This window comes from Staurois parvus, unplaced genomic scaffold (genome assembly GCF_062004578.1).
Source record: "Staurois parvus isolate SC_StPar_1 unplaced genomic scaffold, SC_StPar_1.0 ptg000445l, whole genome shotgun sequence".
Classification (NCBI taxonomy): Eukaryota; Metazoa; Chordata; class Amphibia; order Anura; family Ranidae; genus Staurois; species Staurois parvus.
This window is the reverse complement of record NW_028318241.1, coordinates 6,675,645-6,698,924: the sequence shown is the minus strand read 5'-3', so window position 1 is coordinate 6,698,924 and position 23,280 is coordinate 6,675,645. Positions and strand designations below refer to the sequence as shown.

General features: G+C 43.2%; 1 protein-coding gene and 1 non-coding gene across 2 annotated transcripts in view; both read right to left on the bottom strand.

Moving 5' to 3' along the window:
* SLC38A9 (solute carrier family 38 member 9) overlaps nt 1-23,280 on the bottom strand; it is a 191,350-nt gene that overhangs the window by 41,541 nt on the left and 126,529 nt on the right. Inside the window, exon 3 of the mRNA XM_089688079.1 lies at nt 11,259-11,391. Within this exon, the coding sequence (XP_089544205.1) occupies nt 11,259-11,391 (133 nt within the window). The remainder of the gene's footprint in view (nt 1-11,258; nt 11,392-23,280) is intronic.
* LOC149453679 (U1 spliceosomal RNA) lies at nt 21,223-21,386 on the bottom strand. The gene has a single exon (XR_016314635.1). It is a non-coding gene; the product is annotated as a U1 spliceosomal RNA (small nuclear RNA).

Sequence of the window (23,280 nt, the reverse complement as noted above, 5' to 3'; positions counted from 1 at the left end):
CCTTTAACTCTCTACTTTGTCCTTCTATACCTCCACCCACTAACTCACTCACTGCCCAGGAGATCGCTAATCACGTCAAAAATAAGATTGATACAATTTGTGACGAGATCTCCACTGTACAGATATCTCCCTCACCCTACACTCCTTGTCCACCTGCACAATCTATACTTCCCTTGTTTAACCCAGCTACTATAGAGGACGTTAGCAAAGTTTTTTCTAAAGCCCACTTAACCACCTGTCCTCTGGACCCTGTTCCCTAGCAAATACTACAGTCAATCTCTGCCTCTATCCTTCACTCTAACTCATATCTTCAAACTCTCCCTTTCTACTGGCATCTTCCCCAACTCTCTAAAACATGCGCTAGTCACCCCCATACTTAAAAAGGCCTCACTGGACCCCACCAATCTTAGCAACCTAAGACCCATCTCTTTACTCCCTTTTGCCTCCAAACTCCTTGAATGTCTAGTCTACCAGCTGAGCTGCCACCTCATCGAGAATAACCTTCTCGATCCCTTTTAGTCTGAATTTCTCCCACAATGATTCACAAAAACTGCTCTCCTAAAACTCACAAACAACTTACTAACAGTTAAAACCAACGGTCACTATTTCGTACTCTTACTCTTGGACCTCTCCGCTGCCTTTGACACAGTTGACCACCCCCTCCTCTAAAAACTCTATTTACTTGGCCTCCGTGACTGTACTCTCCATTGGTTCAAATCTTACCTATCTCACCACACCTTCAGTGTCACTTACTGTACAACTCTACTTCCTTCTCTCCTACTCATTTTACTGTTGGGGTTCCCCAAGGTTCTGTCCTTGGACCTCTCCTATTCACAATCTACAATTCTTCCTTGGGTTAGCTGATAGCTTTCCATGGTTTCCAATACCATTTCTATGCTGATGACACACAAATCTATCTACTCTTCAGTTCACCCCATCAATTTCCTCACGTATCACCGATTTACTAACAGACATAGACTGGATGTCACTCCACTTCCTAAACCTCAATCTATTCAAAACTGAGCTCATAATATTTCCTCCCCCATGTGCCTCTTCCCCTGATTTCTCGGTCAAGATCAATAGCACAACTATCAACCCATCCCTGCATGCCAGGGTGCAAGGGGTAACCCTGGATTCTTAAATATTCTTTCAGGTCCACATTCAATCCGTGTCCAAATCATGCTGCCTCAACCTCCTCAACATTTTCAGAATATGCCGCTTTTTAACCAACGATACCACAAAGCTTTTAATTCACTCCCTGGTTACCTCTTGCCTCGACTACTGCAACCCTCCAGTCCATCATGAATACTGCTGCCAGGCTCATCCACCTTATCAACCGTTCAGTGTCTGCTTCCCCTCTCTGCCAATCCCTCCACTGGCTTCCACTCGCGCAACAAATACAATTCAAAATACTTACAACAAAGCTATCCACAACTCTGCCCCCAGCTACATCACCAACCTGGTCTCAAAATATCAACCAAACCGCTCTCTTCGCTCCTCCCAAGACCTTCTGCTCTGTAGGTTCAAGAGTCACCTCCTCCCATGCTCACCTCTAGGACTTCTCTCGAGCTTCTCCAATCCTATGGAAATCCCTACCCCGATCTGTCAGACTACCTGCTAATATATCCACCTTTAGACGATCCCTGAAAACCCTTCTCTTTAACCACTTGCCTACCGGGCACTTATACCCCCTTCCTTACCAGGCCAATTTTCAGCTTTCAGCGCTGCCGCACTTTGATTGACAATTGCGCGGTCATGCAACATTGTACCCATATGAAATTTTGATCATTTTTTCCTCACAAATAGAGCTTTCTTTTGGTGGTATTTACTCCCCGCTGGGCACTTTACTTTTTGCGCTATAAATAAAAAAGTGCAAAAAATTTGAAAAAAAAAAAAGTTTCTTTGTTTCTATTATAAAATTTTTCAAACAGGCATTTTTCTCCTTCACTGATGTGCGTTGATGAGGCAGCACTGATGGGCACTGATAGGCGGCACTGATGGGCACTGATAGGCAGCACTAAAGGGCACTGATAGGCAGTACTAATGAAGTGTCACGGATAGGCGGCACTAATATGCAGCACTGATAGGCGGCACTGATAGGTGACACTGATGATGGGTACTGATAGACGGCACTGACTGGCATCACTGCTGGGCACTGACTGGTGGCACTGACTGGCACAACCCCTGGGCACTGACTGGTGGCACTGACTGGCAGCACTGCTGGGCTGCACTGGTGGGCAGCACTGGTGGGTGGGCACAGATGGGTGGCACAGGTGGGCACATGTAGGTGGCACTTCTGGGCACAGGTAGGTGGCACTGCAGAGTGGCACAGGTGGGTGCACTGCTGGGCACAGGTGGGTGCACTGGTGGGCACGGGTGGGCGGAGCTAGTGGGCACACTGCTGGGCGGAACTTGCGGGTGGCACTGCTGGGCACTGATCATCAGGGCACTGATCATCAGTGCCGATCCCCGCTCTGACAACTGCCGGTTCTCGGCAGTACTTTCCTCACGATCTGACAGTGTGAGGAAAGTGCAGCCGAGAACCGGCACTTGCATTTCCCTCTGATCAGCGTGTCATTGGACACTGCTGATCAGGTGGTAAAAGGCCGCTGTGATTGGCCTTTTACCACATCACGTGATCAGCTGTGTCCGTAGGACACAGCGATCACGGAGATCGCCGGGTGCGCGCCCCCTGGGGCGCGCAGGAGAGCGCGTTCTGGGAGGACGTCATATGGCGTCCACCCAGAACTGGCCGGCTGCTTTGAAGCCGTCATTCGGCTATGCGCGGTCGGCAAGAGGTTAAAGAAATCTATCCTGCTTCTGACTAGTAAACTGCTTTTTATTATATCCATCAGCTCATCCCCCAAAGCTATTACCTCATTGACCCCTTCCTCTTGTACCAAATTGTATTGTAACTGTGATGTCTGCCTTCATTTTGTAAAGTGTTGCGCAAACTGTTGGCGCTATATAAATCCTGTATAATATTAATATGTATATAACCCCTAACCCACGCTTTCGTAAAAAAAATTCAAAGTAAAATAAAATGTGAAAAAATATCTCCACAAACCCCCGCCCCCCCCTAAAAAAAACTGCTGCTACTTTAACCCCTGTAAACAAACATCATAAAGTAATCAAACAATATCATACTGAAATGAATCAAAAATAATATTTTTTCACCGGACTACTTCTAGAGTTAGTGATTTAAGCACTATTATTGTTCGATTACTTTAAGATAGTTATAGGAAAAAATATGATTCTGCAATATTTACCTGACTACAAAAAGAATCGTTGACAATAAAACCCGGTAAATAACCCCTAGCGTGTAATTCTTTTTTTTGGGGGGGGGGGGAATTTAAAGTGTTACTAAACCCACAACAGTAAAACCAGTCTGTATATGCAGTAAAACCAGCTTGTTATACTCACTATGGAACCTAAGGGCTTAATCCTCTAAATTGTGTAAAAAGGCTGTTTGATCTGATCTTCTCTGATCCATCCCTTCTTCTACTGTCCCCCATACATCTGCTGATAGTATAGAGCTCTCGGAGTCACTCTGCTCTATTTGGTGTGTATTGCTATAGAGTTTTTTTTTCTGTGGGAGGTTGCATGTGATCAGCACAGGGCCAATCAGCACTGTCCAGAATGAGGGTCAGGTGTTGTGTAGCCTCATAGGACAGTCATAGCAGAATGAAACTCCTCCTACAAGCCTTAACCAGTGCTCAGCTGGACACTGACAGAAGTCACAAGACTTCTATATACTGCTGAAAAGAAAAAGGTATTTAGCAGTTTATATTTACTAAAATAGTTGCATTTCCATGTTGTGTGTACTGTGGGAGACCAGATACAGTGAATGCAGGGTCCTGGGTTTAATAACACTTTAAGGAAGAAATAAAGAGTTTACCCAAAAATGAAAAGGTTTTGGCTTTAGATAGAGGACAGGTAAAACTGTCAACTTCTATTTTGCAGTCTATTTCCCTTCACTTCTTGCCCTGTAGACTTAACAGGAAGTGAGAAGAGATATTTCCTATATGAGGGAAATCATCTCTCAGACATCTGTCACAGGAACCAGTGTCCCCATTGGATGGTTTTCCCTCTGATTTTTTTCTAGAGGCAACTCAGAATTTTGGTTTTGCCCTCCCTTTCATTACCAGTGACATTGGTGATCAGAACAAATAGAGGTTCTAAACACCTCCAATCAAATTTAAAAAAGAAAATCTTTAGTTATAATTTAAATCTCTCTTATACTCCTAAATTGATCATCAAGTCCATCTGGATGGGAATAAACAATTTTGAATCAACATTGAGAATATACAATAAGAATACAATGCCAAACAAAATATTTTCCTTTAACTTCTTGCCTACCAGCCGCAGTGTTTATACTGCGGCAGGGCGGCACCACTGTGCTAGAGCACGGAAAAAAAACGGCGTCTAGCAAAACAGGTAGGGGGCGTGTGCACCGGCGATCGTGGCAGCGGGTGTGCATCACCGGATCCCGGTGGGTCATTACCCATCGGCTCTCAGCGGCACTCATGGACAGAGAGCACGGCTGCAGTGTTTACACTGCACCTCTGCTCCCTGTCAGCTCCTAACACACTGTCAGGGAGAGCAGAGATTAGCTTTCCGGGACAGTGTGTTCCCGTGAAGTACACACCCCCCACCCACTACTAAAACACTCCCCTTACACAGTTAACCCTTTCATTCAATAAAAAAGTTAATCCCTTCCTCCCCAGTGCCATTAGTACAGTGTCAGTGGGTTTTTTTTTCACTGATCACTGTATTGGTGTCACCGGGGATGTTAGTGACCCTAAGTCAGTTCCCCCCCATGTCAAAATGTCCGCCGCAGTCCCGCCATAAGTCGCTAATCACTGTCATAAATCGCTGATCACAGCCATAAGTCGCTGATCGCCGCCATTATTATAAAAAAAAAAATCCCAGTATCTTTCCCACCATTTGTAAACGCTATAACTTTCACATAAACCAATTAATTTACACGTATTGGGATTTTTTTTTAACAAAGACATGTCGAAGAAAACATTTTGAACAAAATTTGACTTTTAAATTTTTTTACTGGACATGTTGTATAGCAAAAAGTCCAAAATATTGTTTTTTTTTTCCTCAAAATTGTCAGCCTTTTTTTTATAGCGCAAAAAATAAAAACCGCACAGGCGATCAAATACCACCGAAAGAAAGCTCAATTTGTGGGGAAAAAAGACGTAAATTTAATTTGGGTGCAGTGTTGCATGACTGCACAATTGTCAGTTAAAGTAACGCAGCGACGTTACACAAACCACTTCTGTAACCGCTTCCTGACCACCTACAGCAGAAATACTGCTACAGGGCGGCACAGGTGCGCAAAATCACATATATATATATATATATATATATATATATATATACACACATACATACATACATACACACATGATTTGTGCTCCCGTGGTTTTCACACCCCTCCCAGATGGCGTCACATTGCCTGTCAGTACACCAGACATCACATTTAACCCCTTGATTGCCAGCAACATGCTCATACACAATAAATCTCCATTGCTAGTATAGTGTCTGAACGGATCAATATCTTTGATCAGGTCAGCACTATACCAGCATTCACATTAGTATAGCGTCCTCAAAAACGCAGCATTAACGGGATCAGCCCCGGCACCTGCCAGCACCTGCATTTAGCCCCTAACGCTTACCCCCTCCCTTCTCCCCCAGCAAGTGCAGTGCCAGTAGGTCACTGTCACTTGATACATTGCACACAAAACCGCAGTGTTCGCAGAATCAGGCCTGATCTCTGTTAGCACTTGCCGATAAATTTTGATGACTCTCATATGCAGCCTCTTAGATTGTAAGATCCCAGGATTAGGCCCTCCTAACCCTCTTGTATTGAACTGTATTGTTGCTGTATTGTCTCCCGTTATATTGTAGCGCTGAGAAAACTGTTGACGCTATATAAATCCTGTATAATTTTAATAATAATAATACCAGCACTGCAGTATGACTTGGTGACATGGCGAGTCCCATAAGTCCAGTACAAGCTGGTGCGGTGGCGAGCACAAGTATTGTCCCGCAGGCACTAAGAATTCGCACACCGGCCCGTAGAGCCCCTAATATCCTTCCGGATGTGCTTGCAAATCCCGATTGGCAGTCCACAAATTCTGCAGCACTTGTACTTCCCCCGTTCACTGCCCAACCCGGAATTCAGGTGGAAATAGAAAATTTAACTACTCCCCTTGATTTTTGGAGCTGTTTTTCACAGAATATCTGTATGCGTTGATTGTGGATCAAAGCAATTTATATGCACAAAAATTTATCGCTGCCAACCAAAATTCAAACCTTGCCAGACCATTCGCGTGGAAACCCATTACGGTTTCCAAATTTACTTTTTTTGGGGGCTTAACCCTCAACATGGGCATTACGAAAAGAAATGAATTGCGGTTGTATTGGTCCGCAGACCCGATTCATCATATGCCCGTGTTCTCTGCTGCCATCGCTAGGCATAGATATGAGAGTATAATGTGTTTTATGCATTTCAACGACAATACACTTTGTCATCCTCGGGGTAACCCTGAATTTGACCGGCTCCACAAAATTCAGCCTCTCGCAAATCACCTTAGCCAAACATTTGCAGATGTCTATACTCCCCAGCAAAAAATCTGCATTGATGAGCCCCTAATTAATTTTTTTGGCCACCTTGCATTCAAACAATGTCTCCCCAGCAAGCGTGCCAGATATGAGGTCAAGATGTAGAAGACCTGTGAGAGGGCAACAGGCTATACTTATACATTTCGGATTTACGAGGGAAAAGATAGTCACGTGGAGCCCCCTGGATGCCCAGACTACATGGGGAGCCGTGGCAAGATAGTTTGGGACTTGGTGTCATCCTTTTTCCATATGGGGTACCACTTATACGTGGACAATTTTTATTCGTGCCACTATTTAGACATTTGTACAATCTTGGAACTGGTGCATGTGGTACCGTGTGACCTAATGTGTGTCCACCATTAGAAGTGCGTGGATGCAGGGCGGTATATTTTAATGGTGTGCATAACACACATTTTTTTGGCAGAGATTTCTTCTTTTTTATTCAGTCCACAGGCTGCATAAAAAAAAAAACCCAAAAGAACGTAGCATATATACCCAACAAGGACCAGCGACGTACTGGTACATCACTGGATTTTGAGTGGTTATACCAGGATGATGCCTACAGCTGCAGGCATCATCCTGGTATCATTTTTTTCAGCTGGCGATCAGCTTTCATGTAAAAACAATCCTAGTGGGTAATTAACTGCAGGATTGCTTTTACAAGCAGCGGGAGACAATACCCCCCCCTCCCCCGCTGCCTTCCACGGCCTTCTCGGGTAGTCCCAAGCCATAGAGGGAACCTGAGAATGCAGCCAGTGTTTCTGCCAGCTGACCATAGAGCTGATTGGAGACCAGAATGGTGCCAATCATCTCTACAGCCTAAGAATTTGGAAGCTATGAGCATTTCATTACTGCAGTTTCGCAGGATATAAACAGCACCATTTGTAAATTGGGAAAGCATTGATCACACCGATTCTAGTTTGATTAGATAATGTAAGGGCAGAGGAGAGGTCTAGAGTCTGATAGAACCCAGATTTCTCAAAAAAGAATATACGACAATGCCCATTGAAGTTATAGGGGATATTTGCATTCCCTGTGATAGCATTAAAAGTGATAAAAAAAAAAAAAATTAAAAAGGACAGTGTAAAAATTAAAAAAATCAAAATAAAAGTACCCTCGCCCCCCGCGCATGCGCGCACCTGCATTCATGAGGATTGACCCTGTGCAAGTATGGAAACAGCAATTGCACCATGCACGTGAGGTGTCGCCACGAACTTCCGATCAAGGGCAGTAATTCTAACACTAGACCTCCTCTGTAAATCTAAAATGGTAGCTTGTAAAGGCTTTTAAACATTGCATATGGATATTAAAAACGTATGCAGTTTGTTGCCATTGCATGGGGCATGCGCAGTTTTAAAGCATGTCATGTTTGGTATCTATTTACTCGGCATACCATCATCTTTTATAATTTACAAAATAATTGGCCAATATATTGTGTTTTTGTGCATTAAAAGTAAAAAAAGTGTATTTTTAAAAAAAATTGCGTTTGAAAAATCGCTGCACGAGTACTTTTAAAATTCCTTGGGGTGTCTACTTTCCACAAAGGGGTCATTTGGGGGGGTTTGGTGCTATCCCGGCATGTTTGGGCCTTCGAAACTGTGATAGGTATGAGGAAGTGAAATGAGGAAGTTACGCACCTTCAGGCTTTCAAAGTGGTCAATGGATTTCAGGCTCCTGTATGTGGCTAGGCTCCCAAAAAGTCTCACACGTGTGGTATCCTCATACTCGGTAGAAGTAGCAGAATGCATTTTGGGGTGTAATTCCACATATACCCATGGCTTGTGCGAGAAATAAATCATTTAAATGACAACTTTGTGTAAAAAAAAAAAAAATGTTTTTGTCATTTTCCAGAAACTTTTGGAAAAAAAAAAAAAAAATAATCTTCCATGGACACAACATGCCTTTCAGCAGATACAGTTGCAAGAAAAATTATGTGAACCCCTTGGGATTACGTGGAGTTTTGCCTGAATTGGGCATAAAATGTGCTCTGAACATCATCTAAGTCACAATAACAGAAGAACACAGTCTGCTGAACATAATACTACACAAACATTAGATGTTGCCATGGTATAATTGCTCATAACATGTAAACATTCACAGTGCAGGGAGGAAAAAGTATGTGAGGCCCTAGCTTGATGACTTCTCCCAGAGCTAATTGGAGCCAGGAGTGAGCCAACATTGACTCCAATCAGTGTTATGATATTGGATGTGTTGCTGACAGCTGTCCTGCCCTTAAAAAACACACACCTGTTTTGGGTTTACTGGTTTCAAGAAGCACTGTCTGATGTGAACCATGCCTCGCAGAAAAGAGCTCTCAGAAGACCTACGATCAAGAATTGTTGACTTGCATGAAGCTGGAAAGGGTTACAAAAGTATCTCCAAAAGCCTTGATGTTCATGTGTCCACGGTAAGACAGACTGTCTACAAATGGAGAAAGTTTAGCACTGTTGCTACTCTCCCTAGGCGTGGTCGTCCTGTAAAAATGACTGCAAGAGCACAGCGCAGAATGCTGCATGAGGTAAAGAAGAATCCCAGAGTGTCAGCTAAAGACCTACAGAAATCTCTGGCACATGCTAACATTTTTGTTGACACATCTACAATAAGGAAAACATTAAACAAGAATGGAGTACATGGGAGGACACCACGGAGGAAGCCATTGCTGTCCAAAAAGAATAGCAGCACGTTTGAAGTTTGCAAAAGAGCACCTGGATGTTCCACAGCACTACTGGCAAAATATACTGTGGACAGATGAAACCAAGATTGAGTTGTTTGGGAAGAACACACAACACTATGTGTGGAGAAAAAAAGGCACAGCACACCAACATCAAAACCTCATCCCCACTGTAAAACATGGCGGAGGGAGCATCATGGTTTGGGGCTGCTTTGCTGCCTCAGGGCCTGGACGGCTTGTCATCATTGATGGGAAAATGAATTCCAGAGTTTATCAAGACATTTTGCAGGAAAACATACGACCATCTGTCCGCCAACTGAAGCTCCGCAGAGGATGGGTGATGCAACAGGACAAAGACCCAAAGCATACAAGTAATTCAACAAAACAATGGCTGCAACAGCACAGAAAACGCCTTCTGGAGTGGCCCAGTCAGAGTCCTGACCTCAACCCGATTGAAATGCTGTGGCATGACCTTAAGAGAGCGATTCACACCAGACATCCCAAGAATATTGCTACACTGAAACAGTTTTGTGAAGTGGAGTGGTCCAAAATTACTCCAGATCGTTGTGCAGGTCTGATCTGCAACTACAGGAAACGTTTGGTTGAGGTTATTGCTGCCAAAGGAGGGTCAACCAGTTATTAAGTCCAAAGGTTCACATACTTTTTCCTCCCTGCACTGTGAATGTTTACATGTTATGAGCAATTAAACCATGGCAACATCTAATGTTTGTGTAGTATTATGTTCAGCAGACTGTGTTCTTCTATTGTTGTGACTTAGATGACGTTCAGAGCACATTTTATGCCCAATTCATGCAAAACTCCACGTAATCCCAAGGAGTTCACATACTTTTTCTTGCAACTGTAGCTTAGGGTGTCTATTTTACGAAAAGGGGTCATTTGAGGGTGTTTGTACTATCCTGGCATTTTAGCACCTCATGAAATGTGATGGACAATCAGAAAGTAAATGCTGTGCAAATTCCATTATCTATACCATAGTTTGTAGACGCTATAATTTTCACGCAAAGCAATAAATGTACACTTACTAGGATTTTTTTTAACCAAAAACATGTCGCAGAATACATTTTGGCCTAAATTTATGACAAAATTTTACTTTTTTTGGATATTTATTATGACTGAAATGAGAAAATATTGTTTTTTAAAAAAAAATGTTTTTTCTTCAAAAATGTTTTTGTTTATAGTGCCAAAAATAAAAAGTGCACAGGTGATCAAATACCACCAAAAGAATGCTCTATTTGTGTGAAAAAAAGCACATAAATTTATGTACCATATTGCATGACTGTGCAATTGTCCATTAAACTAGCGCAGCGCTGTATAGCAAAAAAATGGCGTAAGTTGCAGTATCTATACCATAGTTTGTAGACGCTATAACTTTCACACAAAGCAATCAATATACACTTATTGTGATATTTTTTTTACCAAAAACATGTAGCAGAATACATTTTAGCCTAAATTGATAACCAACCTAGTTTACTATATATTTTTATAGCTGAAAAAATATAGTTTTTCTTCAAAATGTTTGGTCTTTTTTTGTTTATAGCGTGAAAAATAAAAAGCGCACAGGTGATCAAATACCACTGAAAGAAAGCTCTATTTGTGTGAAAAGAAGGACGTAAATTTCATTTGGGTGGAGCGTTGCATGATTGCTTAATTATCAGTTGAATTAGTGCAGCGCCGAGTAGCAAAAAGAGGCCTGGTAAGGAAGGGGGGTAAATCCTCTGGATGGCAAGTGGTTAAACATAGCAGACAAATAAAAGGCTTCAGTTTTTATTTCTGCCCATGTCCATATTGGAGAAAATGTCCATCATTTTCTGTCCCTTTGACACTAGAACAAGAATTGAGCAGAAAAGGCACCACACAGATAGCAATAACAAACAAAAATGGCAAAATCACAAGCTACATAGCAATATAATTAAACATGATAACATACCAAAGAATTTTCAGAGGGAGGGCCCAGCCTCCCATAATAATGAATACGTTTGTTCATTGCTGAAGCATGGGATGTAACTCTCGGAGGATCATCATTGATGCTGGTAATGTAGGAACGGTCAAGATAAAAAGGCCTGGAAAACAATACGAATAATTAAATTACATTTTTTGGGGTTTTTTTTTCCAATTTTTTTATTTAAAGGTTAGCGTCAGGCTGACAGTCAATTGTAAAAACAAAGAATAATACAGAATCTGTTCGAGGTACATGCCTTTTTTCTGCAAGTATGGTCAATGCTAACAGGACAGGTTCTGTAAATGACAAAGAAACAGCAATAACCCATCATTCCCTATAACTGCTATGAAAGGAGGTAAACTATAAACAGAACAGAAAGGTAAGTCAATACATCAAGGTAATAACTGGCTAACAGCAGATGCCGCTATGTTCAAAGAAGCAGGCTCTGCCTGCTTCTTTGAACATAGCATAGGCTATGTTTTATGAACATTCATAGGCTAAATACTCAACAAATCTAAATCTGTCCAATGGCAGAGACGCAATTCAGAACATATCTATGACAATCACCCAGACAGGACTGACTTGCGCCATAAGGAGACAAAACTGTTATGCGTGGGGGAATAGAATGAACCAAAAAGGGGAGGAAGACAGATGGGAGAGGAAGAGAGGGAGGAAAAAAGAAAAGAGTGTGTGTGTGTGTGTGGGGGGGGGGGGGAGGGAGGGAGTCCCCGAGGGAGTGGTTGGAAAAGAATCTCATGTAATCCTCCTCTAACAGCCAAGACCAATTGTGTACATACTGAAGCTATTACTCCAAAAAATGGAGAGATCCAAGTAAAACCAAGGGTTACAGTATTTCTCCGACCTATCTTGGAGAGCAGAGGTCAGGTGCTCCATATTTTGGATATCATTCACTCTGGCAAAGCCTTTGAGTTACAGTCGGTGAGGCCTGTTGCTTCCACGTAAGAGGGATAAAAGCCCTGGCTGGATTGAGTAAATGTTTTAGTAGGGACTTGGTGATATTCCTTTTCGACATAGATGTTAGATTTAGAAGGACCACTGCTGGATTATCAGACAAGGAAATGTCTGTGAACTTGTGAATGAGTCGAAGGACAGGTTGCCAAGAAGGGCTATAGATCAGGGCAATCCCCAAAAGATATGGAATAGTGTGCCCAGTAGAGTTTTACAACGCCAGCATAAGTCGCTCTGTTGTGGAAACAATTTGGCCTAGGTAAAAGGGGTTCTGTACAATCGGGTCATAATCTTTCATGTCGTCTCTTGATATCTGCTGCAAAGCGATGATTTATGAGTGAAAAACAAGATAAGTTCTTTTTGGCTGTCGATAAAGGTGGTATTCAAGTCTCTTTACCATTTGACCAAAAACGGGGGGAGGGCTGGGATTGAGCATCAAGTAGCAACCAACATGAATCAGTCAGGGATTTCTAGATAGGCCTTGAGAATAGGGAAAGGTTAGGCAAGGAACGGAGAAAATGTGAGTTGCATGGCTCTACAGTAATCTATAGAAGGGAACAGAGGAATATCAAGCAAGGCTGCACTAGTGATCCAACCATTCTCACATAGAAAAATGTGTTGCTCTTATTGGACCCTGTTTTGTCCGTGACATGAAGATCTTATCCATCAGTCCTGATACAAAGTCTGGGTATTCTGCACACAAAGCTCCTATTCTAGATTAGATTATTCCCTGATTAAGCACTCTTCCATACCTATGATCTCAAAGGCCACCATTGGTAATACAGCTCTCTCCGACCAAGCCCCGATCACCTTGGAGCTGTTACCATGACAGAAGGTGCCTGGGACAACTACCTGGCGATTAAACAAGTCTCTCTTACAGGACCCAGAGATACAGGCGGATATTCTTCAGGAACTTAATGCATACTTTGCCACCAATAAGCGGCTCAGTGGAAAACCTCCTCTCCCTCTGGTTCACATATAAATGCTATATTACAGGTATCCTCATTAAACATGGCCACAGAGCCAAACAACAGAGAAAACATGCTGGGTGATTTGCTTGCAAAGCTCCAGACTCTTAAACATCATCACAAAAATAACCCTGACCACATACTGGAAGCTGAGCTCACACAAACACATGAGCCCATTCCTAACCATACCCTACATGAGGCCAAGAGCATCCTCATTGTTGTCTTAAAATAATGAAGCCCACACAGAAACAGTTCATAAGACAAATCTGTTGTCTTATATCAATAATGGAGGACGTATGACCAACATATATTTATATATGTACTATTCCCGCAGCAAAAAATAGTCCTTTTCCAGAGAGATGCATTAATTCGGATAAAGATATGTTGTTTTTTTTTTGTTTTTTTGTTTGTTTTTTCAAGTCCGCAAACGTGCAACTATAACGAAAAAACCCGTAAATGTTCACAAAAAAAGTGCAAGTGCAAAACACCACACGAAAAAGTGCACTTAGGGGTGTGCTTTTGTCCTACCCGTAAAGGGGCTGGACCGCTACCCTGATCCCCTGGGGCACGAAGCTCCTGACAGGGACAAGGTTCCCATTTGGTCCTCCTGGCCAAAAGGCCTGGTGGACCACCGTTCCTTGTGTCCAGTCGAAGCCGGACACCCAGTACTTGGTCAGGGGGCTCTCCCAAAGAGAAAACCCCCTAGGGATCAGGGGAGGAAGGAACCAAAAGGCCACACATCCTCCCCCTAGACTTTAGGGCAGGCCCGAGGACCCACACCCTCTATCCTGTGAAAAACACACACAAAAGTAAGAAAAAGTGACAAAACGTGGGAGTGAAAATAAATTAAATAAAGATATTTGTTACAGATGACACAAATCCAGCTGAATATTTGTAAAGATTACAACGAACAGCAGCTCTCAAAGTCCCATTCAAGATACTTCATATCAAGCATAGAGATACTACACCGTCCAGCATATGTCCAATCTATAATATGCAACCAGGTAGCGTCCATGCAACCTGTGTTCTGTCCCACATATCCTGACCTGTGGTCTGCTATCTTTGTATTCTCCCTTATGCTCTGCCCAGGTATCCTCACTTGTGCTCTGCTATCTTTGTATTCCTTCCTGTGTTCTGTGTCCTGTGTTAATATACACATTTTCCCCATTCAGTACAATGGCAAGCAGTCTGATTGGCCACTTTTAGTAGCATGTTTGATCTTATGTGTCTAGACCTAGAAACTTCCCCTGACTCTCCATATACCCAAAAACAGGTTAACCCAACACAACAAAGGTAAGGTAATTACCTCCTGCATACATTAACATAGTAAGGTGTCCTTTTGGTGTGTAAGGGCCTCAGGGCCTGGTCAGTGCACGATTTGGCACGACCACTTTTTTATTTTTATAGATTTATTTATTTATTTATTTATTTTTCACTCCCACGTTTGTCACTTTTTACTTATGTGTGTGTTTTCTTCACATGATGGAGGGTGTGGGTCCTCGGGCCTGCCCTGAAGTCTAGGGGGAGGATGTGTGGCCTTTTGGTTCCTTCCTCCCCTGTCCCTAGGGGGTTTTTCTCTTCGGGAGAGCCCCCTGACCAAGTACTGGATGTCCGGCTTCGGCTGGGCATAAGGAACGGTGGTCCACCAGGCCTTTTGGCCAGGAGGACCAAATGGGAACCTTGTCCCTGTCAGGAGCTTCGTGCCCCGGGGGATCAGGGTAGTGGTCCAACCCCTTCGGGGGTAGGACAAAGCACACCCCTAAGTGCACTTTTTTGTGTGGTGTTTTTGCACTTGCACTTTTTTGTGAAACACGGGTTTTTCGTTGTAGTTTGCACGTTTGCGGACTTAAAAAAAAAAAAAGTGGTCTTATCACTGGCCTGTCAATATGTGTTTCAATGTCTTCAATATATATATTACACACAAAATATACTACACTCATGAAGGGCAATCACTCTTTTTATGAGTTCGGCAACAAATGCAGACACTTACTGGCTAATGCCCCATGATCCCGTCACACGCAGTCTTACATTTCCACAATATCTGCGATGACCAGAACAAAACTACATTGAGATGACAAATGCCTTCTCTACTTTCTACTCATCTTCGTAGAACCTTCAACCCCCAACTTCAGATGCAAAAGACTCACTTAAACTATCTGGAATATCTAATTACCTACGAGCAGCGCAGCTCCCCACCTTGACAGAAGATGAATGAAAAGTCCTTTGCCAACTTATTTCTGCCACTGAGTTAGCTTCAGCCTTATCCAATTCATTATCGGGCAAGGCCCTAGTTCCTGACAGGTTCACTCTGGCATATTATAGGACCTTTTTGTCCCAACTTTCTCCATACTTTATTGCTGCTTTCAATGCTATTTGAGATGGTTAGACTATCCCACTAGACCTTTTGTTTTCCAGCATCTCTGTATGTCCAAAACCTGACAAGGAACTGCTCCTTTGTGCCAGCTATAGGCCCATATCTCTTCTGAAATGTGACGTCAAGCTATTCACCAAAAACCTTGCGGCCAGACTGAATGTCCCTCTTCGATGTCTGATTTCCCCTGACCAAGCTAGTTTCATTCAAACAAGAGAGGTGAGAAAACACTATAGGTACTCTCGTGCTCAACATTATTTCTAGGGTTAAACAACCTAATACCCCTTTACTTCTCCTGTGCATCGATGCTGAAATAGCGTTTGACAGGGTGAATTGGACTTTCATGATGGAAACTCTCAAACGCTTTGGTATGCCCACCTCAGTTAAAACAGATAACGGCTCTCTACGCTTCACCTTTGGCTACCGTTAGAGTTAACGGCCTTGAATCCAGATTTTTCCAAATCAGTAATGGTACCAGGCAGGGCTGCCCACTCTCTCCCTGCTGTTTGTGCTTACCTTGAAGTCTTTCTTGCAGCATATCAGAGAGAATCAAAATATCCGAGGTGTGGTCTCCAGCTTGTACCACCATAAGGTCGCCGCTTATGCTGATAATCTACTTTTCTACATTACTGAACCACTCACCCACTTGCCCTTGCTTTTGAGAGAACTACACATCCACAGTGGCCTAACTTTAAAGTGAATTTACAAAAATCTGAGGCCCTTAACATTTCTATCTTAGATCCCATTCTCTCCTCTTTGCGCCCAATTTTTCCCTTTCGCTGGGGTTCCCAGTTTATCCAGTACCTAGGAACAAAAATCCCCTCCAACCTAAGCTAGCTTCACAAGCTTAATTTCAGCTAATTTTGACTACCTTGACTGCTGATCTTATGAGATGGAAAGGGCTTGTGCTCTCTTGGTTTGGCAGCTGTAATGTTCATATTTCTATATTTGTCCCAATAAAAATCCCACAGTCCAATTCACACGCTGTCTGCTCTGTATTTCTATGGTATGTTTGGAATGGTAAAGCACCTTGAATCAGCAGAGCTTATACTCCAATCAAAGCTAAAGGAAGGGCTGGGCTTTCCAGACCCTGCTTTATACTATAAAGCTGTACATATGATGAGAGTGGTGGATTGGTCCAAGCTACACCTTCTCCCATCACTGGTCTTTGCTGGGCTGGTAGGCAATCCACCCAAGCCTTATACTCCCACCCTCTGACTGGCCCCACCATGATAGAAGTAGACAGATTCTTCTGATTTATTGGCAAATTCAACTTTCCTTGTCCAATAATTATGGTTTTAAGAAACAAAAAAAAAGAAAGAAAGAAGATAGTAATATTTTATGTCAGAGCCCAACATTTGTACACTGAAAATATGCATGCAAATTGAGCAGGAAGTGCTCTGCAGGTGTCAATCACTAAGATTTTCAGTTTGAGAGAGCGGTCCAGCAAAATGTACAGAAGAGAAAACTGAGGGCCATGAACCTTCCTGAAAAGGTGGTAATTGAACATACTGTTGCTGCACTGGAGGGAGAAATTGTCACAAGTAAAAGGAGACCTACAGTCATAAGGCAAACCATACGAGGGTAAATTTAAGCCAAGGGCCAATTAACACATAGCATTTGTTTGGAGTGTGGGAGGAAATCAGAGTACCCAGAGGAAGCCTATCCAAGTACAGGGAGAACATTACACACTCCATCCAAATAGTGTCTTGAACCAAAAAATCCTATTGGAAACAAATAAATCCTATTCTGAAAAGCAGAAGTGCTAACCACCAAGCCACTGTGCTGCCTGACAGACCTTGTTTGGCAAGCTATCACTAGCTAAAAGGGGACTAGCAAATCACAACCATTGTAAACATGGTGCTGAAAAAAGGCTCTGAAAAAGGAAAAAAGTATCCACACTGTGCTAGCTTCCAATCACATCTACGCTAACAGCAGCACTAAAATAGAAGAGGACAATGAGGGGGCTTGCAATAATGCATACACTAATCAGTTGGGTAGACATAAAGGTGAAACTCTAAAAATTAAAATACCGTGCAAAAGTTCATTTATTTCAGTGATGCAACTTAAAAGGTGAAACTAATATATGAGATAGACTCATTACATGCAAAGCAAGATAGTTCAAGCTGTGATTTGTCATAATTGTGATGATTATGGCTTACAGCTCATGAAAACCCCAACTCCACAATCTCAGAAAATTAGAATATTACATGCAATTAATAAAACAACGATTGTACATAGAACAATATCGAACGTCTGAAAAGTATAAGCATGCATATGTACTCAGTACTTGGTTTGGGCCCCTTTTGCAGCAATTACTGCCTCAATGCGGCGTGGCATGGAAGCTATCAGCCTGTGGCACTGCTGAGGTGTTATGGAAGACCAGGATGCTTCAATAGCGGTCTTCAGCATTTCTGCATTGTTCGGTCTCATGTCTTTCATCTTTCTCTTGGCATTGCCCCATAGATTCTCTATGGGGTTAAGCTCAGGCGAGTTTGCTGGCCAATCAAGCACAGTAATCTCATGGTCATTGAACCAGGTTTTGGTGCTTTTGGCAGTGTGGGCAGGTGCCAAGTCCTGCTGGAAAATGAAGTCAGGATCCCCATAAAGATCGTCCAAAATCTCCTGGTAGACGACAGCATTGACCCTGGACTTAATGAAGCACAGTGGACCAACACCAGCAGATGACATGGCTCCCCAAATCAACACAGACTGTAGAAACTTCACACTGGACTTCAAGCATCTTGCAGTTATGTGCCTCTCCATTCTTCCTCCATATTCTGGGTCCTTGGTTTCCAAATGAGATGCAAAAGTTGCTCTCATCAGAAGAGAGGACTTTGGACCACTGAGCAACAGACCAGGTCTGTTTTTCTTTAGCCCAGGTAAGACACTTCTGACGTTTGTTGTTCAGGAGCAGCTTGACAAGAGGAATACGACATTTGAAGCCCATGTCCAGGATCCGTCTGTGTGTGGTGGCTCTTGATGCACTGACTCAAGCCTCAGTCCACTCCTTGTGAAAGTCCCCAACACTTTTTGCACCTTTTCACAATATTCTAATTTTCTGAGATTGTGAATTTAGGGTTTTCATGAGTTGTAAGCCAAAATCATCACAATTATGACAAATCACGGCTTGAACTATCTTGCTTTGCATGTAATGAGTCTCATATATTAGTTTTACCTTTTAAGTTGCATTACTGAAATAAATGAACTTTTGCACGATATTCTATTTTTTTTTAAGTTTCACCTGTACATGCTGTGCCGCTGCACTGAACATACAGAAGGGCTGCAAGTTGCCTGACTTTCATAAAAGAAGCAACCCAAAACTGGCAAGAAGTAGTGCACAGGTACATGTTTGAACAGGATACACAGCAGTGAATCTATCTGCACACTGAGATGTTAACCAAGCAGCCATCGTGCTGCCTCTCTGAGTTCACTCCCAAATAAAAAAATGTTTTTATTTTTTTATTTATTTTTTAATAAAAAACTGTACATGTGCCCTGAAACTACAGTGCCCTGAAACTACAGTGCCCCACTATATTCGCCTCCTGGTCATAAGCCACCACCTGCTAGGGAAGAGATGAGTTTTTTTTTTTTTTTTTTAAGTCCGCAAACGTGCAACTATAACGTTAAAACCCGTAAGTGTTCACAAAAAATGTGCAAGTGCAAAACACCACACGAAAAAGTGCACTTAGGGGTGTGCTGTGTCCTACCCCGAAAGGGGCTTGGACCGCTTACCCTGATCCCCCGGGGCACGAAGCTCCTGACGGGGACAAGGTTCCCACTTGGTCCTCCTGGCCAAAAGGCCTGGTGGACCACCGTTCCCTATGCCCAGCCGAAGCCGGACATTCAGTACTAGGCAAGGGGACTCTCCCGAAGAAGAGTCCTCTAGGGATCAGGGGAGGAAGGAACCGTATGGCCACACATCCTCCCCCTAGACTTCAGGGTAGGCCCGAGGACCCACACCCTCCATCCGTGAAAAACACACACATAAGGCAAAGAAAAAAGTGACAAACGTGGGAGTGGTTAAATTAAATAAATAAAAAATAAAAAAGTGGTACCGTGCCAAATAGTGCACAGACCAGGCCCTGAGGCCTGTAGCAAAAATTGCCCTGGACTTAGCCAAAAGGCCTGGTCCTTAGGGCGCTGTGCAAAAAGAAGTGAAAAACAGTGGCCATGTGTCATCTTCACGCTAGGGAAGAGATGAGTAGTCTACTTCTGAATCCTAACATGGAACCCCTCACCATCTTAAAAAGAGCAAGAAATGATCAAGGATAAAAACCATCCTCCCATCTTATTTACGGTGGTAAAATGCAAGAGTCCAAGAGAAACCTATGAAACCTCGATTGAATGGGAAAAGGGAAAATCTTGATCAAATTTACATTCCACACATAATTAAAATAATAGTATTCTAATTCACAACGAAGTGATGAAGTGCCAATCGAGAACACTACGGTGTGGTATAGCCCAAAGTCTTCATTTCCTGGGACGACACATTCCAAGCAGCATAACATTGCGAGATACTAGCCTGATGGCCACAAACCCTACACCTAGATTTCAGGGATGCCCGGACTCATGGGTACACATGCTTGGAGCAAAAAACAGTAAAAACATTAGGAGAAGAACATTCATAGTCATAGTATCAACCTTATCAGGTAAGTAAATTGGAAAGAATTGAACAAGCAGTACTCTGGGATCAAACCACATCTAAGAAAAGTTATAAAGAATACTTGATAATACTTAAACAAATAATCATGAAATTAAAGAACATCAATGCAAATAGTTCCAGGACCACAACGCATCCATGTCTATGGAAAAACTAAGTCATGAATCAACAGCTAAAAGAAAGGAGAGGGCATAAATATGCCGTCCTGTGGAACGTTCTCCTTTGCTGTGGCTCCCGGCTGCCCTGTGGACTAGCTCCCTTGTTTGCTGTCCCACATTGCCTTCCTGAGGAACACTCTCCCTTGCTGTGCCTACTGTTTGTCCTGCGGACTTGTTCCCCTACTGCCTGTACCCAGAGTCCCCCAACAGATGCCCGCGCGCCGGGTTCCGTATGATTTTGCCTCTGTGCTCTCTCTCTCTCTCTCTCTGCACTCCTAGTTCGTCACACCCGCGTACTTTCCTGAAGTCCAGCAGGGTAGAAATGGTTAGACGAATCTGTCCCGTTTGCTACGTTCCCCCTAAAGAGTAAACCTTCGGTGAGGACATGTTCTGGATTGGGATTCCAATGGCATGATGAGCAATGATCTGGAGAGGCCGACACGTGGAGAAGGGTACTTCCGGAGCTGCCGAATGCAAGCGTGTTGAAGGTAGAGATGGAAACCCTACACATGCTACATGTGGGGGGGATGATACGGAGTGTCCAAAAGAGGAAGAGGTTTTGCCAGCGGTCATCTTTAAAAAAAAACCCCAAAAAAACATTGCTGCTTGTGGAGTGGAACGGCGCAGTAGCCTGTAGTGGATAGGGGTACCCAGGCAAAGCTGTTGATAAGGAACGCAAGAGTTGAAACTCTGTTGCACACACGCGGCTGTGAAGTACGGGTGTAAAAAAAAGTAAGAAAAAAAAAAAAGAAAGAGAAGGCTGCTCGTCAAAACATGTTTATATTGAATTTATATTTGAATTCTGTCTTTGACTAGGAATGATCAGGGGAAAGCGCGAACGCAGTCCCCCACTACCACAAATTATGCAGTCGAGTTTCCCGCATTTGGGGAAATCGCAGGGGTCAGCACACCCGGAGTGCAATGGATGAGCCTCGCCCTGGGAGAACCACCTTCGTGATCATGGTATCTCCCCTGCCAGGTAAGTATGAGTTGGAATTGACCAGCTAGCGCTCCCCGGTCGGGGCACACCTCTGACAAGTCATGGAAGCTTCCCGGACGTGCGACAAGCTAGCCTTGGTCAGCGCTAGACCACAAGCCAGCTATGTCTCCGCAAAACGGTTCAAGAGTCATGAATCCACCCCTAACAGAAAAGACGTCTCTCAAATGTCTCAATTCTTCGCAAAGGAGTAAAAAACAATCCCAGCGTACACGGCAGCAGCACATATATTTGCATAGAGGGACGGCCCTTAAGCACCCTGCCACCACGCCGCCTTCCTTCCACTAAACAAAGCCCCTTGCCTATTGCATATCAAAGGGCACCGAGGCGACACTGTTCACAGCAAGCCTGTCTGCTCTAAATCACTCACTGGCCTTACTCATGAGTCGGGATGTCACCATCCAATGGCTGAACGCTTCAAATATGTAATAGGAACTCAAGGCAAACAACTAAGAGTGCAGCTAAATCATTTCATCAATGCAAACAGTTACAGTTGTGGTCAAAATAATAGCAGTGTGTTGAAAAAAGTGAACAAAGCTCAAAATCCTTCTAATAGCTTTTATTTCCATGCACACAAATGCATTGGGAACACTACACATTCTATTCCAAATCAAAACATGAAGAAAAATAGATCAAATTTGTGTTGTTCCTCTAAAACAAAATTGAAGAAAAGGGAATATTAGACTGTTCAAAAAAATAGCAGTGTTTGTATTCTTCTTTACAAACTCAAACATTCACTATATAAACTGAAAAATGTTTGAAGATTTTGCTTTCCTTTGAATCACTTAATGAATATTTACTTGTATAAGCGCTGTTTCTGAGAACTGCTGTACATCTGTGTTGCATGGAGTCAACCAACGTCTGCCACCTGCGAACAGGTATGCCAGCCCAGGATGATCGGACTACATTCCACAGTTCTCCTCTATTTCTTGGTTTTGCCTCAGAAACTGCATTTTTGATGTCACCCCGCAAGTTTTCTATCGGATTGAGATCCGGGGATTGGGCTGGCCACTCCATAACGTCAATCTTGTTGGTCTGGAACCAAGATGTTGCCCGTTTACTGGTGTGTTTGGGGTCGTTGTCTTGTTGGAAGGCCCATTTCAAGGGCATTTCCTCTTCAGCATAAGGCAGCATGACCTCTTCAAGTATTCCGATGTATTCAAACGGATCCATGATCCCTGGTATGCGATAAAAGGGCCCAACACCGTACTATGAGAAACATCCCCATATCACGATGCTTGCGCAACCATGCTTCACTGTCTTCACAGTGTACTGTGGCTTGAGTTCAGTGTTTGGGGGTCGTCTGACAAACTGTCTCCGGCCACTGGACCCAAAAAGAACAACCTTACTTTCATCAGTCCACAAAATGTTGCGCCATTTCTCTTTAGGCCAGTCAGTGTGCTCTCTGGCAAATTGTAACCTCTCCGGCACAGGTCTTTTTTGCAACAGTGGGACTTTGCGGTGGGCTTCTTGCAGATAGCTTGGCTTCACACGGGCGTCTTCTAATTGTAACAGTACTCACAGGTAGCTTTAGACCTTCTTTGATCTTCCTGGAGCTGATTGTTGGCTGAGTCCTTGCCATTTTGGCTATTCTTCTATCCATTCGAATGGTAGTTTTTCGCTTTCTTCCACGTCTTTCAGGTTTTGGTTGCCATTTTAAAGCACTTGCGATCATTTTAGCTGAGCAGCCTATCATTTTCTGCACTTCTTTATATGTTTTCCCCTCTCCAATCAACATTTTAATCAAAGGTACGCGCTGTTCTTCTGAACAATGTCTGGAACGACCCATTTTCCTCCGAATTTCAGAGAGAAATGCGCTGTAACCAGCATGTACAACATTTGCTGCCTGCCTTCCTTCCTTCAATAAGGGCAATAACTGCCACC